The 18,446-nt window shown below is 37.6% G+C and overlaps 1 protein-coding gene across 4 annotated transcripts in view; it reads left to right on the top strand.

The window, feature by feature from the left end:
- LOC126284284 (armadillo repeat-containing protein 2) overlaps positions 1–18,446 on the top strand; it is a 168,381-nt gene that overhangs the window by 84,034 nt on the left and 65,901 nt on the right. For all 4 annotated transcript variants that reach the window (XR_007551463.1, XM_049983110.1, XM_049983112.1 and 1 more), the window contains exon 10: positions 13,557–13,725. Coding sequence is in view for 3 of the 4 variants with exons in the window: in XM_049983110.1 (XP_049839067.1) it covers positions 13,557–13,725 (169 nt within the window). In the remaining variant the exon portion in view is untranslated. The remainder of the gene's footprint in view (positions 1–13,556; positions 13,726–18,446) is intronic.

Genomic DNA, 18,446 nt, shown 5'->3' with positions numbered 1-18,446 from the left:
AACTGCTTCTTGAAACTTTTTTAATAGACTTTCTCAGGATAATTTGCATCTGTCTTCAAGAATCTGCCAGTTCAGTTCCTTCAGTATCTCTGTTGCACTCTCTCATGGATTAAATAAATCTGTGACTATTCATGCTCCCCTTCTATGTATATGTTCAATATCCCCTGTTAGTGCTATCTGCTCCAGGTCCCACACACTTGAGCAATATAGAGAAGGTTGCATTAGTGTTTTGTAAGCAGTTTCCTTTGTAGATTGACTGCACTTCCCCAGTATTGTATGAATAAATTGAAGTCTACCACCTGCTTTACCCATGACTGAAATAATGTGATCATTCCTTTTCGTATCCCTACAAAGCTTTACACCCAGGTATTTGTATGTGATGGCCATTTCCAGCAGTGGCTCATTGAAATCGTAGACATAGGATGCTACGTTTTTCCGTTTTGTGAGGTGCAAAATTTTACATTTCTGAACATTTAAAGGAAATTACCAATCTCTTCACCACTTTCAAATCTTATCAAGAACTGACTGAATTTCCACACAGCTTCTTTCAGATAGGTCTTTGCAAAAAGCCTGATTTCACTATTAACAGTGTCTGCAAGATCATTAATATAAAACATGAACAGCAAAGGTCCCAACACACTTCCCTGGGGTACAACCAAAGTTGCTTCTCCATCTGATGATGTCTCTCCATCCAAGATAACGCATTATGACCTCCCTACAGAAAAGTCCTCAATTCAGCCACAAATTTCACTTGATACCCCATATAGTCATACTTTCACAGCAAGTAGGCGTGCTGCTGATTCAAATGTTTTTTGGAAATCTAGAAATACAGCATCTACCTAATTGCCTTGATTCAAAGCTTTCAGTATGCCATGTGAGAAAAGTGTGAGTTGGGTTTCATGTGATCAATGTTTTCAACAATCAAGCTGGTTGACATTCAGGATGTCATTCTGTTCACAATATCTCATTATGTTTGACCTTAGAATATGTTCTAAGATTCTGCAGCAAATCAGTGTCGAGGATACTGGACGGTAATTTTGTGGGTCACTTCTACTACCCTTCTTGTAGAAGGGTGTGACCTGTACCTTTTTCCAAGAACTGGACATGGTTTTTTGTTTGAGGGATTTAGTTAACAGAGGGGCTAACACAGCCAAAAATTCAGTGTAGAATCTGACAGAGATTCCATCGGGGCCTAGAGCTATGTTTAATTTCAACAATTTCAGCTGTTTCTTAATGCCACTGACATTAATAGTTATTTCATTCATATTTCCAGTGGTATGAGAATGAAATTGGGGCCGTTCTCCTTTTTTCTTCCTTTCTAAAGGAACATTAGCAAATGGAGTTAATCATTTAAATTTTTGCTTTGCTACCCTCAATTTCAGTTCCTGTCTCATTCGCAAGGGGCTGGACAGTAACTTAACATACAACCAGAATGTCTTTGGGTTGTGTGTAATGTCGTTTGATAGCATTCTGCCATGGTAGTCATCAAAGGCTTCACGCATTGCTCTCTTGACGGCCAAATGCATTTCATTCAGCATCCCTCTATCTATCCCTCTATCTATAGTCTTGTGTCTTTACAAATGTCTGCTTGTGTCTGTGTATGTGTGGATGGATATGTGTGTGTGTGCAAGTGTATTCCTGTCCTTTTTTCCCCATAGGGTGGGTCTTTCTGCTCCCGGGATTGGAATGACTCCTTACCCTCTCTTTTAAAACCCACATCCTTTCGTCTTTCCCTCTCCTTCCCTCTTTCCTGATGAAGCAACCGTTGGTTGTGAAAGCTTGAATTTTGTGTGTTTGTTTGTGTTTGTTTGTGTGTCTATTGACCTGCCAGTGCTTTTGTATAATAGAGGGAAACATTCCATGTGGGAAAAATATATCTAAATACAAAGTTTATGTGACTTACCAAACAAAAGCGCTGGCAGGTTGATAGATACACAAACAAACACAAACATACACACAAAATTCAAGCTTTCACAACCAATGGTTGCTTCATCAGGAAAGAGGGAAGGAGAGGGAAAGACAAAAGGATTTGGGTTTTAAGGGAGAGGGTAAGGAGTCACTCCAATCCCGGGAGCGGAAAGACTTACCTTAAGGGGAAAAAAGGACAGGTATGCACTTGCACACACACATACATATCCATCTGCACTTACACAGACACAATCAGACATTTGTAAAGGCAAAGAGTTTGGGCAGAGATGTCAGTCGAGGCGGAAGTACACAGGCAAAGATGTTGTAGAAAGACAGGTGAGGAATGAGTGGCGGCAACTTGAAATTAGCAGAGATTGAGGCCTGGCAGATAACCTCCGCTAATTTCAAGTTGCACACAGCATTTTTTGCCATAGCAACAGCGATTTCATCAACCACCTGTTGTGCAACTGTTCATCAATCTCTTCCCAAAGTGATGCCCAGTTCTCCAGTTGATCCGAACTTCTTCATCATGTTCCTCACAGCAGGTGGAGAAAGAGGACCATTCTGTAATCCTTTCAGCCACCAATATTTTCAGACTGCAGCTTCATCATCACTGTTGATTTGATAATAGTGCTTCACCAATAATGCTCTGCTCCTTTTGTCCAAGCTCGTGTTGATATGCCAACAAGTGCACTGTCACTGGTCAAGTGTGTGTGACTGTGAATCACGATGAGTGGTCACGACACTTCGTGGCTATAGTTGGAACTGAATGGTGGTGCTGTGGTGTATGGAAATCATGCATGGCATACTCTAGACATTCATGCTGCCAAGTTTGGTACTCATATGGTAAATAGGGAAAGTTTAATTATAACCACCCAGTACAGTAACTGCTGACTGTGATGTCACTTGTGCTTACAGCATCACCATATGTGGCTTATATGGGAAAATGTCGACTTTGCGTTTGATGCGCCCACTTCAGCTTCACCATTATTGGATCCCATACCATGCTGCTGGTCTCGGTCTTTATTAAGAGTGTAATCAGTGATGTTTATTTCAATGGTCTCTTTAATTACACTGTCTCAGAAGGTGTTAGTGTGAACCAAGACAGAAGTTTCATCAAATTTTATCTGCTGACTGTTTTATAGAACATGCTCAGCTAAAGCAGGTGATTTTTTTTAAAGGGAGGGGGATAGAACCTCTCATGCTCCTTCCTATGTTGTCCTCAAAGATGGATATTTCGAGCCATTGGCATCTATGGTTTCTCACACCTTGGGTGACCTTGCTGGCTGCCAGCAACCAAGTGCCATTCTCACCCCACTGGTTAACCAGTGCCTCTCAGTTTCTCTGTGAAAGTCTTTGAAAGCATTCTCCACCTCAACAGAATAAAATCTTCACTGCCGTGCATGTGTTAATGATTTCAACCAGAAAAAAAGTACTAGAGCAGCAGTTTGCTACAAGCTAGAAAACAGAGGTACTAGTCATTGGCAATTGTGGAAGCTTAAGCCAGTCCTCAGCCACTACATGTTGATGAAATGATTTGCCATCACTCCACCCCAGATGACCCCAGGTTTGGTGCAGCCTCTACTTTACACAAAAAGACCTATCTGTTATGACATTAGAACTAACACTACACTTTTTGCAAGATGAGGTTGGGGCTGTGAGGCTACCCCAGAGCTGGTTTTGTCATCACCATATATCAGCAAGCCCATTTCCTAAAGATCTCAATTTCATAACTGCATCAGGCGAGTGCATTATTGTTGGTGACATTTAACACAAGGACTATCAACTTCGACTAACACCAGCAGCAGCAGGGGTGCTGAGCTTGAAGGAATCCTGGACCATACCTCATTCATCTTATTATCAAAACAGTCACCCACATTATCAACCAAGTAGGATTTTCTATTGTCGGCTAGATCCATTGCTCTGTTCAGCTAACTGTCTGTGCTCTACTAGCTGAACAGTCTTGGTAGCAATTTCGAGCTTATCCAAGTTCTTGGAAAAGAGTAAGGGAATAAAATCACTACCAACTCAACAGAGTTGGTAGTGATTTTATTCCCTTACTCTTTTCCAAGAACTTGAATAAGCTCGAAATTGCTACCAAGACTAACACCTTATGTGCAGACACTGAGACCACAAACAATTTGAATAACTTCAATAACAAAATTTTGAAAGCTTTTGATACAGCAATTGCTGAGAATATTACTACATGGCTTTAAAATCATTAAGAGGAAGTTTGGATGCTCCCAAGCATTTTACCAATTACACTTCTTGCCAAATCATAATTTAAAACAGTTTGCATGTATTGTTATTGTCCATACATCAGCACATCTGCCTCTGAGCAATAAAAACAACTACAAAATCTCATTTGTTGGCTCTTTAAGTAACTCATTGTATGTCATAAATCCCAACATGTCTTCAGGAATGTGCAACAAGGCAACTTATACATTAACATGTAGAAACAGTCACTCCAAGCTACTTCTCTAAAGTAAGTTAGTAACAAACTATGGCTAATGCTTATCTTTTTGCAGTGCTGATAATTAAAGGAATTATTCATATGGGTACATTAGCAGAACAACTACTACTTGGCTGAAAGCTAATGCTAAGTCTCTTATATTACTCAGCTGTTTATTTTCATCTAATACTTTGAAGCAAAGCATTTGCTCTACACAGACTAATGTTAGGTGTCTATACACTAGCAAACTCAAGATTAGAGCTATGTGGCAGTTACATTCTGTAAGTCCAAATATTCTGAAAATTGATATTCTGATAAATTGTAGAATGACTAATAAGTTGAATATTTTGGGATTTTTCAATTTCCTGTGTGATGTCTGCTGACAACATATAATAGACTTTTGCACAAGATTTTAAATTTCACTCTGAACTGCAGAAAGAGATGTGAACCAGTAGTCTATATGGCAATTATTATTATTTATAATACTGTTATTGTGTACATCACAGTTCATCTTAAAGCCATTCATGGTATTAACTGGAAATACAGTTAAGAAGTTAATGTTTGGCACATAAGTGTTAGAACCCCTAGTCCCTGAAGAAGCTTCTGTATGATGTTTGGCTATCAACTTTACAAAGTTTCATTCATATTACATGATTCTGGAGAGTAATACTTGATTTGAAATTGAAGAGGGCACTCACAGCAGCACTCAGTCTTTCAGCAGGCTTACCTGTGCTGTTCCAATGAATGTGCAGTGAGATATGGGTACATTATGCACACCCCAGTGCAGTTTTAACAGGGGAATTCAGTGTATTTTCATTAGTGTACACTTGAAGATGGCCAGAAGACTCTGTGTCATAATATCATGGCAGCAAGTGATTGCTCATCCCAAATTTATAGAAACAACCTATATGCTTTAAAAGTTTCAAATTTCACACAGAAATTAAATTTTTGAGAGACAGCAGCAGCATTTGTAAATGAAGATAAGGTTGTTTCTCCTTAATTACATCTCCCGCACCACAGAAGAATTATTGAATGAAAATTATAATAGGAATGCCATGCCGTATGGCATTGCTTACTGGGAGACACCAATGGGCTTTCAGTAGCCACCCCTTGCCAGCCAAATACTGGTGATGAAAACATTTTATACCAACAGGACTGTAACCAGCTATCTCCAAGTCAAATGCCACTGCAGAAGTGTGTAATAGTAAGTTCTGCTGTGGAGGTTATTAGTAGTCAGATAAAGTACAAACCTATAAATGCCCAATTTGCTACCAGAAGTGTGTGAAATTTGTTCAGTTGTTATGTTCTACATCAAATTGCCTGTTACTGATATTATCAGTGGAAGATATAACTCACTTACTTCAGTGTTTCTTTAGTGTTTTCCCCAATTTTAGCCAAATAACAGTGCATACATGTGTACTATATGTATGATTTGTTTTGGCACTTTCTCATTTTTCCAGTGTCATAAAAGGGCTGGGAAAATCAAGGACTCTTCAGGGCCAAAATCTTTAGGAAAGATATGATTTAGACATTAGATACTGTCAATTATTATGACTATGGAAATTTCACTACAGAAAGAACAAAACTGAGAAAATGTGATAACTGATATGCTGGTGAAATAAAGTGTCCCCTCTTTCTTCTAATGTAAATAGAATCTCATATGCACACAAGAACTTGAAAGCTAATTAATTTTATGATCTGCTACATGTACAGTGAGTGGAGAAAACACCACAGACATAACACATTATCATGCCTTATATGGTGTAGGAAAACCATTGATATTCAAAACAGCTTTCGCTTGTCTCCTTGGTATGATAAATACAGGCCATATATGATTTTCAAGGAAATCTTATACCACTCTTCCTGTGAAATAGTTGCAAGTTCAGGCAAAGATGATGTAGGTGGGTAGCGCGCGCACACACACACACACACACACACACACACACACACACACACACACACCTTTCTATCATCAGTAGACCACAAAGACTCACTAATATTGAAATCTGGTGACTGTGGTGGCCAAGAGAGAGCTGACTGTTCATCCCCAAGCTCATAAAACAAGTCCTGGACATTGTGAGCTGTGTAAACAGGGACCTCGTCATTTCCACCAAAACAGCTGCATAATGCTTGTCAGTAATGCAGTCTTGCAGAGTAACTGTGGTACCCAAAAGATACCATGATATTGCTGCCCAAATCATCGCTGAAATCTTGCAATGTTTTGTTCTTGGAACTTAAACTTGTCCCTAAAGTGAAAACAGTCAGAAACAAGACTCTTCTGACCAAATGACTTTTTTCCATTGCTCCATAGTCCAGGTTTTAAGGCTTGCATACCATCTTTATCTCTTATGGCATTTGCATCACTGATGAGTGGTTTTGGAATTCCATCTCACTCTGAAATACCCTGATTCTGGAGATACCTTCATGTTGTCTTGGTGCTGATAAGGTTTCTTGAGTGAGACATTCAGTTCCAGAGTGACTTTTGCAGCTGTCATCCTCTTATTCTTCATCACAGTCCTCTTCAGTGACCATCTGCCATGATATTCAACACATACTTTTGTCTGTATTGTGACAGCAGATGTTGTCGCTGTATGCAGTATAATTCTTCAATACAGTGCCTCCTGGAGCACCAACAGTACAGCTGCCTTGGTTACAGAAGCACCCACCATGTGAGTGCCAACAATTTGCCCACATTTGAATTCACTTACAGTTAGCTCCACCATGATGCACTCATAACTTCACAGGATATTCTTCTGAGCATGACTGACATTTGCAGTGTATTGAGGATATTACACATGTGCCAATCACAACCTACAGGCTTGGCTAGTGTCTACATTTATGTTCAAGCAGTCATTTCCTGCTCTGTTTTCATATTTTTGTACACCCCCTGTATATGTGTGAAATCCTGCAGTCCACTTCTTCAGCATTGAAGATTTTGTAAATATGAATCTTGTTTGTGGCCCATAGACATGTGAAATAAGAGTGCTCAGTTACCATCATGATTTCATATGAGACTACATACATTACAACATTTAGATTGTTTCTTCTGGAATTTGTGGTATTAGTTATGAACACTACTGGAATCTGTTTATTGGAAATTGATTCTGTCACTCAGTATAATTGTACGAAACAAACTTGCAATTCAACATTATATATTATGGTTCCTATTGTATTAATTTCAGCACAGTAGATGAATAGTTATTACGAGTTTGTAGAAACATACACACAGAATTGTTAACTAATTCAATGCTCTAATTGTCGTTCACTGTTCTACTTCTATAGTCTACAAACTACTGTGAGGTGCATAGCAGGTGCTACATCGCATTATACCAGTTATTTAAGAGTTTTTTCTCATTCCATTCACATATGGAGTGGGGGAAGAATGACTGTTTGAATGCCTTTGCGTGTGCAGCAATTACTCTTATCTTATCCTCATGATTACTAGGCGAGTGATACACACAGGATTGTAGTATATTCCTAGGATCATCATTTAAAGCTGGTTCTTGAAACTTTGTTTAGAGACTTTGTTGGGATAGTTTACATCTATCTTCAAGAGTCTTCCAGTTCAGTTCATTCAGTATCTCTGTGACACTCTCCCATGGATTAAACAAACCTGTGACCATTTGTGCCACCCTTCTATGTATGTGTTCAGTATCACCTATTAGACCTATTTGGTACATGTCCTACATTGACATTGAGGAGGTCATTCTGTTCAAGATACATCATTGTGTTTGAGCTCAGAATATATTCTAAGATTGTACAACAAATTGATCTCAAGGATATTGGAGGGTAGTTTCATGGCCACTTCTACTACCCTTTTTGTAGATGGGTGTGACCTGTGCTTATTTCCAAGAACAAGGTAACAGTTTCTAGTTTGAAGGATCTACAATAGGTTGTAGTTAAAGAGGGGGTAACTAAGCCACAAGTTCAGTATAGACTTTTACAGTTTTGTTCAATTTTAATGATTTCAGCTGTTTCTCCACACCACTGACTCTAATACTTATTTCATTCATCTTTTCAGTGGTTCAAGAATTAAATTGGAGCAATTCCTGTGGGTTTTTCCTTTGTAAAGGTACATCTGAAAATAGACTTAAGCGTAATAATAATAATAATAGCTTTATTTAACATTGAATGGTACACTGCACATGTACAAAGAAACAGTAATAATTAAAGTTATTTGTACAATATGCAAGACACATTCTTCTGAATACGTCATTAATTTACAGAAAAATTACAATAAGATGTTTTTTTCAGATTTCTATTCACATAATTTCACAAAACATTTGTTGTTCTTCATATAAGTATGGTACTCTTCTAATGTGTAGAAAGGGTGTTTTACTGAAAATGCCTTAAGCTGATGTTTCAGTTTAATTGCAGGAAGAGCCATGACTGCACTAGGCAGCGCATTAGCTAATTTTATATCTGCGTACTGAGGCTCCTTTTCGTAAAGTACTGTTCTGTGGCTGCCAGTGTAAAATCTTTCTTTATTTCTAGTATTGTACTCATGGAAATCTGAATAAGTGTTTGGTACAGTCTTTTCACAAGCAATATGTCTTTTAGAATGTATGTGTTTATAACAGTTAACACCTCTGTTTTTGGAAACAAGTTGCGACAAGATTCCCTATATTTTGCTCCACAGATTATTCTCACACCCCTTTTTTGAAGAATGAGTAGCTTATCTAGATTAGCTTTGGTTGTTGCCCCCCAAATTTCAGTACTGTAGTTCAAGTGAGAGGAGAAAAGAGCATGGTATGCAGTCTTTAGGACTACAGTGTCTCTACAGAACTTGGTAATAGTACTGATTGCAAATATATTTTTTGACAACTTAGTTGCTAGGGAGTCAATATGTGTGTCTCATTTCAGGTTGCTTTGGATTGTTACTCCAAGAAATTTTACACTAGACTCTTTCTTTACCAATCCATTGCCAATGTATAATTTAATTTCATTATTCAAACTACTTTTGTTGAACTCCATCAAACATGTTTTACTGGTGCTTACATTTAAGTGACTTTCATTAAAAAAACTGAACAATTTCTTTTGTCACATTATTACATTCGGCCTCTAGTTCATTACATGATTCCTTTTTACACACAATGGACATGTCATTGGCATACAGAACAATTTTGGAATTAATAGTACAGTATTTAATATCATTTACATAGATCAAGAACAGAAGGGGGCCCAACACCGAGCCTTGGGGCACGCCATATTTTATGCAAGTGATCTCTGATTTGTAGACACCACTTTCCATTTTAAGTAGAACAAACTGTTTTCTCTTGCTCATGTAACACTTTATTAGGTCATAAGCAGCGCCTCTAATGCCCATGTTCCATAACTTGTCTAATAGGATGTCAACATTCACACAATCAAAGGCTTTTCCCAGGTCTAGGTATACACATGCCACATGTTCCTTGCTTTCGATACCCTCTAACACCTCTTCAATTAGTTGAGCAGCTGCCGTGCTAGTTGATTTACATTTTAGGAATCCATTTTGATTTTCAAACATCAGGTTGTGTTTGTTAAGAAAGTTTATAATCCTGTTGTATATAACTTTCTCAACTATTTTGGAAAAGGCAGGAAGGATTGAGACTGGTCTGTAGTTTTCTATTTTGTTGTTGTCACCTTTCTTAAAAATGAGTGATACCTGTACTATATTTAGTCTGTCTGGAAAGGTGCCTGCATGTAAGTTTTTGCTTTGCTACCTTCAAATTCAGTTCCTGTCTCATTCACTATGGACTGGACAATAACTTTGGTGTCGCTACCATTCTTTACATACGACCCGAATTTGTTTGTGTTTTGTGAAATATTGTTTGACAACATTCTACCACACTAGTCATTGAAGGGCTTCATGCATTGCTCTCTTGATAGCTAAACACAGTTCATTCCGCATCTCTCTATCTATAGTCCTATGCTTTGTTTTACACCTATTATGTAGTAACCTCTCTTTCTATTGAAGTTTATTCATAGTAACTGTACACCGTAGAGCTCGTGAACTGTTCTGCTGGGTGCATATCTGTCCAGTGCATGGTGAACTATTGTTTTAAACTTGAACCATAGTTCCTCTACATGCTCTGTACCTGTGCTGAAAGTTTCAGGTTCCTAAATAATGTAAGACAACACAGATTTTTTATTTTTATTTTACTGAACATATATACCTTGTTGCTTATTTTAGTTGTCCTTTATACTTTGGTAATCATTGTTGTCACATCTGCATCAAGGTAACTGATACCATTTTTGATGTGTACTTTCTCAAAGAGTTCAGGTCTATGTGTTTCCATTAGATCTAATATATTTCCATCATGAATGGGTCCTTATCAAGCCCACTACTAACAAAACTGTAATCAGCCCAATTAATTGTTGGATGATAGAAGTTTCTGCCAGTGGTTACTGTATGATTGGGGAGCTCATGTACATGTGAACTGTTTTTCTCTAAAGTTTTTGGTTACATCAGAAGATGAGTCTGGTGGGTGATAAAAGGATCCAATTATCAGTTTATGCTGACCCCGATACTGAGACTTTCCCAAACAATCTCACATACAGCTTCAATTTCTATCTTGGTGGATCTGAGTTTCTTGTCTATTGTGACAAATACACCACCTCCTTTTCCAATTTGCCTATCCATTTGATATAAACTTAAATTTTCCCCAAAATCTCACTGCTGTCAACTTCAGGTTTCAATCAGCTTTCTGTACGTAGTATTATGTGAGCTTCACTGCTTTTCATGAGTGATTCAAACTCTGGCACTTTGTTGTGAATGTTTCAGCTGCTTATCATTAGGATTTTATTACTCTCACCTATGGGAAACATTTCATTCAGTCTTAACAGTGATACTTCTGGATATCCTACAGCTATTTTTGCCTGGATTGGATGGAGAGTCACCTAATCTAAAAAAACTTTTGTGTGCATCCCACATACAATCAACTAACTGAGTAGCAGCCTCTGATGTGTTGTGCACACCTGACCCACTTAGGAGGACCTTACACTTCTCAGCCCTATGGTGCATGTCGAGGAAGTCGCAGCCTGGCTTGTTACAAAACCTTCAAAGTTTCTGTTTCATTTCTTCCACTCATCTCAGAACGAAGGGGCCACAATGTGTTCTGGGAATAATGCTGCAAATTATAAGCTTCATAGAAAGTCTATGCGCAAGGCTGGTCTTCTCAACCTTCTCTGCCAGTCACTGGAATGTCCCAAGCATGACCTTGGAGCCCACATGACAGGCATCATTTCTTCCAACATGTACCACAATCTGCAGTTTGTTGCACCCTGTTCCCTTACTGGCTGCTGGAATAGTCTCTTCAGCATGTTGAATGAGGCTCACAGAGATACACACTAAGTGCACCTGGTGTCCTTTCCTGTCCCTTGCTGCCATTTCACTAAATAGTACCATCATTCATCATACATTTAAACTTCCCATAATTAATAAAACGCCTCCTCTTGACACCGGACAAAACAGGTGTCTCCAAAACAGATGAAGTGAGTCCACTGGCTCAGTTTCAGTTTTAGTGAAAGACAGTGCCTCAGACATTTTGGCTAGGGGGATTGGTACAATAACCTGAATCCTTCCTGGTCCCCATGCACCCTGTACAAGATGCCTAGATCTACCATTGACATGCCAATCACAGTCAAGTGGATAAGTAATGGCAGATCCTGTACTTTCTGCAGAGAAGACAGTATTCACAGGATATGATAATACTTGAGGTACCTCTGGTACCAGTATCACACTTACAAATGTCAACCAACTCAGTCTTGTTCAAGAACAGCATTCTCAGTGGGACTGCATTTTGGCTGGTGCTATGTTCTACATGGCAGTGAACAGACAACTTTAAATTAAGCCCACTGAATCTCTTTTAATCTGTTGAGCAAAAAGTTGCTAATTGCCCATAAGAATTAAAGCAATTCCAAAATGAGATTGCTATTAAGGCAACACAAAAACCTGTAGTAAAAACTGCTAGTTTCCTAAAATGTTTTGATCTTAATTACAGTTGTTAGCAAACTCAAAAATGTAGTTAATTTACAACAAATGCAGTTAATATATTGGGCTACTCCTCATTTATGAAAAACTAGATGTTACACAATATGTTAAAATATCTGCTACAAAAACTGAATCACAAACTCCAATTTGCTCCAAACTGCTCATAGAGTATGCAAAGGACAATGATAGCTTCAGAAAATTCTCAAAAACTCCCAGTTTTTTTCATTGTTATACAGTGAATTTTAGGGGTGATGTATTTTTTGGCAGAACTGTGAATGACAAATGCTGGTTTACTACGAAGTAAGGTATGTATCCAAAACACTCCAACCAGTAACTTATGAAAAAATAGTTTTGTAAATGTCTGAAAATTCTCAGAAATACCCTATTTCTCATGTAACTGGACAACAAAATTAGAATGATAGTACTTCAGGTACCTCTGGTATCAATGGTAAAAATTTTTAAAAGAGCTCAATTAAGTTTAAGTTGATAATTGGTGATAACAGTACTAGTTTATCACAGCACTTGTGAATGATCAAAATTTCACAATGCATTACTATACGGATGGGTGTTGATACAGTCAATGAAAGATAATAGAGAAGAACATGAACAGTAAAATGAGCTAATCTAAAACTTCAAATAGACACATGAATCTTGTACACGTGACTGCATAGAGCTTTCTGTGTCCACCTCTACGCTGGCATGCCGAGGAAGAACTCTACAGCATGAGTTTATCTTGTTCAAAATCGCTAACATGTGCAGCACCATAAAAGCACATTTTCTGCCTATTGCAGATGACTATGATGTCTGTCAAATGTTGGGATATTTCCTTGGTCAAGATCACAGTCAATCATCTGTCATATCCTCATATAATCATACTTACATACTGTGTGTGTGTATGTATTTTGAGATATTTACTTTCATTGCATTATGGTGACCATTCCTATAGTGTTCAGTATTAGTGAATTTTTACCCCTGTTATTCATACTCAGTCATTCCATTTAGTGTATCTTCTCTCCAAAGAAAATTTAATTTTATGTTGATTTTATTTTTAGGTCTATTTCAGAACTTATGATTTGAGCAACATGTGTACCATGAAATGATTATAATGAACTTGTAATAAAAGAGAAAGATCTCATTCAAGTTGTGGCTGTAAAGTAATATATATTGTTAATCCCAAACTAAAATATTCAGTTGATGTTATTTAAATATATATTTTTATTGCAGCATAATATCAACACATGATGAGTGCTGTGACGCAGTTATTGCTTATGATGGTTGCTTTGGATTATTTGTAAAACTAATGAAAAAATACCCTGGTAGACAAGACATAGTGGTTCGCTTGGGATATGCCCTTGGAAACCTGATGGCTCGAAGTGATACTGCAAGGACAAAGGTTAGACTCATGTAATTTTTATTCTTCTTTCTGATGCACTGCAGCATCAAACTGTTATTCCCATGATCCCTCAAGACAGTGTTGTCCTGTGTTACAGAGTTATGATTCACATTATGTAAACAGAGTAGCACTTAAAAGACAAATTATTTACAGAGTGTTTAAAAAGTGTCCCATATGTTTACAGGAAAATGGTACTGGTCTGTGCTAGGAAAAAGGTCCCATAAATATAGGTCCAATAACAAATACTTGTTGGGATATGGGTCATTTTACTTGTGCTGAAACCTTGAGAAGTGTAAGATGTCTTCCTGTTGATGTTCAATTCTTATTTCTTATTGGTTGTATTACTCTTTATACTTAGTCCTCTGACAGTGATGCTGTTATCAGACAGGGCACTTAAAACTCTACTACATCAACCATTCTGCATGTTATTTTGAGGTTGTGTCAGAACAAGATCAGTAGTTCTATGAAGGGTGAACAATATCAACCATGAAATGGAGTCCTGTTATTCCATACAGAAATGGCAGAGGAAGTATTGAGCTATGATTTACCCAGAGACATTAATTGAATGGCATATGTCATGTATGCTGAATGACATCCTCCTTGTAGCAGTGCATTTGAAAATGTTTGAATGTTGTTCTGGCAACTTGAAGACATTGGGATCATTTAGAGCAAGGACAAGGGATCATGGTAAAACATGCACAGCTTGCATGATGGGTAGGGATAAGTTAGTGTTGCAGTGAGAAGAAGATGATGATCCTGTAACAAGTGTATGAAGTGTTGGAGTAGCAGGAAGCATAAACCATGTTCTTCAGTACAAACAGTTACTTTGTCCCGTCACATTCCACAATGACAGGTTACAGTTCTCCCTTTGGATTGTAAGAGAAAGTACTGAAGAGCCACAGTTCATAGCTAGTATTTTATTATGTATTAAATGGAATTTATTTATTTATTTTATTTAAGCATCCATAGACAATAAATATTGTATGGATGTTGTCCAAATGTACACATAAATTCATTCAAAGAAATTGAATGTAACAAATATGAATGTAAAATAGTAGATGTTTTTGTTTGCTGAGTGTTGAGTGTTGTGCTATTTCATTTGTTGTAGCTATGAAAGCCAGCATTTGTCTGAAAATCTGCATGGTGGGGCTGTTACTTCAAGCTTTTCAAACATTGGTATGCAGTGTGGCTGTGGAGAACTGTGTTATTATTCAAGTAGCACTCATCTGTAATGGTGAAAAAAAGAAAATTAGGCAGCAAGTGGTGGAACGTCAAAATATTATTCCATATGCTGCAAGAGACTGAAAGTTGCTTTAGTATGCCATCCTATGAGATACACATATTTACAATAACTCTGAGAGGGAAACCAGCTGAATTTAGTTTCTGTCTTTATAACATGGTCATTAAAATTTAATCCAGCATGGTCTGTAACAATATTATGAAAAGGAAAGATATTACTCATCACACAGTGGAGATGCTGAGTCACAGATAGGAACAACAAAAATACTATCACAAATTAGCTTTTGGCCAGTATGGCCCGAAAGAGGCTCCTGCTCATACAGAATTTTGGTCTGAAGATGACCACAGGCATGGCCAAATCAGTTACCAGAATAAATAAATTTGTGATCAAGACTGATTTTAATTGGTACTAAGTTGATTTTGTGATTGGATTGAGCTAACACCAGTCGTACAGTCTGTGTTCAGTTTTGTTCAGTTCACTTTTTTCCTGTCTAATTTTTCTAAACAGATGCCTTGATCAACAGTATCAAATGCTTTGGAGATATCTAAATTATCTACTACTAGGCTAGTGTTTTCTGTAGATTTTTGATTATTTGTTCAGTGTAGCGCATTACTGTTGTTTCTGTGTTTTTAAGTGGCTGGAAACAATGCTGTTAATGTTTAGTTGCTTATGGCCATTTAGATATTTATTGGTTAAGTGCTTCATCAATTATTCTAACATTTTGGAGAATGCTTCTACCCCATACTTAGTTATTAATTCACCACAGTAAGCAAGAATGGACAGAATACATATGGTCAAGCAGTCTTGCAAACACGACACAAAATTGCTTTAGTCTCAATGTATAGAAAGGGACTGTGGATGACAGACTCGTTGAACCACACGCTTTAACAGACAAAGTGCTGTTTACTGAAAACTTCTGAGGAACAAATTACCCACACTATTCGAGTGTTACTCTTGCAGATAGACAACAGATATGGTTTATACTGAGCATGGCACCATCCAATCTTCTACACCTGTTACAACAGAGCTTAAACATTTAAGAGCAATTGGTTAGTTGAGGAGATTAATAACACCTGATCCTAATTCCATAGATTTGTGGCTATGGTGAAAGTTTAAGGTACTGGTGTATTCCAAGTTCATAAACAATATGCATGCACACTTTCCTGGATCAGTGGTATGGTGAGATAGCAGAATGCAGGCTTGCTGGAGTGGAAAGACCAAATTCAAGTCAAGCAAAATATAGTTTTTTTCTTTTGTTTACTGATACACAGTACACTGAAAGCATGCATAGAACAGTTAATCACCTTATGATTTTACAGGTGAGCTCAGAAATCTGAATAGAACAACTGATATTCAGAACAAATGTTTAGACAGGCTTGAATCAAGGCAAAGATTTAATTAAACAGTTAAGCAAAATATTATGAACAAATGTTTGCAGAGATTTTGATTGAACCAAAATTTAACTTGAAACAAATAAGCATAATATGATTTTACAGTCAGTCTCAGAAATCTGCCTAGTGAAACAGACTCAAAACAAATGTTCAGAGAAACTTTAATTAAAACAAATTTTGTCTAGAACTCTAAAAATGCTAAAAGTTCTCCAATGCAATAAAACTGGGAAATTTCAGACACCTGAATATAAACATGCACACAAAAGTCATAACATTACTCAGGATGCAAATGGGAGGAAATTTCCCCACAAGTTAAGAATGTTGAAAATAGTGATCACACATTGGTCCTCTAGTCGACGAAGGCACTGAGCTATGTGTGGAATAACTTTAGCAATGTTACACAAATCAGTTGAGGCGATCTAAACAGCCCAAAAGACAAGTACAGCATCCTCAGCTAATCAACAAGTGATCAAGACTACCACTAACCAGAGCACAAGAGAAGATGTAAAGTTTATGTTTAAACAATTGCAATTCAAACTGAGCCACCTTTAAAAGGTGGATAAAAACTTTTTCCAGATTTTAATTTAAATAACTCCAAACCTCCTTTAATGGGTGCACTAAAATAAAAATGATTATTCTGATGTACTTACTAAATATGAATTAAAAAAGCTCAAGTAAATTTTTAAGAGGGAAATAAACCTTTAAACAAATGTTCACAATTTGAAAAACAGAAAAGTTACAGTGAGCCATCTATCAAGGGAAGAAAACACCGTTTATACTTTAAACAAATTCACAATACCAAGGTTACATGAGTCCCTCTCAAAGGGCAAGCACTTTAATTTCCAGGTCCTCCAATTCAGAAGCAGAAGTCCCAGAATTACTGTTATCAACAATTAATTAATGATCTGGATGTTCTGTAGAATGTGGCATGTTGTAGGAGACTAAAAATATGTTCACATTGAAGCCAAATCAAATAATAATGAACCAGATGTTGTGTAAGAAAACACAGTACACTGTGGGCAGGGGAGCTTTAACACTAATCACTGAAGGGGAGAACTGAAGAACAACTTCCACAGCTTGCACAGACTCTACACTCCAATCAGTTCCATGAGATGGCACACACTGCCCAGACGACAGCCATATGACCTGCTGCTGATACAAGATGTTCCCACAGCTACTATTGACTCCAGAATTATTGCTCACCCCCCCCCCCCCCCCCCCTTCACCCGACACATTGCTTTTCCACAGTGCTTTGCCAAGGCCCTCTGCTCGTTCACACATGTGGCTGTTCCACCAGCAGCCTGTGCTACCCCCTGTGTGTCACTCGCAAACACCAGCTCCCTCTCCAGATGCTCTCCACATCTTCATGATTGCTCCTTCTTGAGAACCTGCCAAACCAAAGAGATGACTCACTGATGATACTCCCGAGATAATCCCTCTGGCCAATGATATAGGCAGTACATACCCAGAAGCAGGTATGAAGCATGTGTCCCTGCATGTGACGAACTCTGAGGACAGGTAAGTATAGTATGTTTACCCACATTCATGATTATCTGAAAAGGGATGCTGAAGAATGTGCAGTAACTTGTACCGTCAACAGACAGATGTCTATCACTGGACAGAATGGCCCATATCTCAATAATTGTTTATTTCTGGATAATATAGGATATTTTTTCTAGTTTTGAGCAGTTTATGTCATCTAAGATTATGGAACACATTATTTTAAACACTTACAACTGGCATATTCTAAATACTAGTGGATTATTTTGTCACTTCTCACAAAATCACTTCGATAAAAGTGGGAAACACTGTTAGACTGTAACTAGAAGAAAGAAGTGAATGAAATGTTATTTTCTGAATACCATAGGATGCTAACTGAAATCTTTTAGACTGTCTTCTGTTATAAAATGCACCTCAGGCATGCTATCTTGTACACACCACAAATCAATAAATTGTAAAGAATTCATAGCTATGGTGTTCTTTTGTTATAGTACGTTGATGAGTAAAAACAACTGAAGTGACTTACAGGCAACATCTGTGGAGAAAAAAATTAACTCCAGTGTGGGAAATATGTTTCCCATTTTTCTACT

The sequence above is a fragment of the Schistocerca gregaria genome, chromosome 8 (assembly GCF_023897955.1).
Source record: "Schistocerca gregaria isolate iqSchGreg1 chromosome 8, iqSchGreg1.2, whole genome shotgun sequence".
In the NCBI taxonomy this organism is placed as follows: domain Eukaryota; kingdom Metazoa; phylum Arthropoda; class Insecta; order Orthoptera; family Acrididae; genus Schistocerca; species Schistocerca gregaria.
Note: the sequence above shows the minus strand (reverse complement) of the source record. Positions and strands in the feature narration are given on the sequence as shown.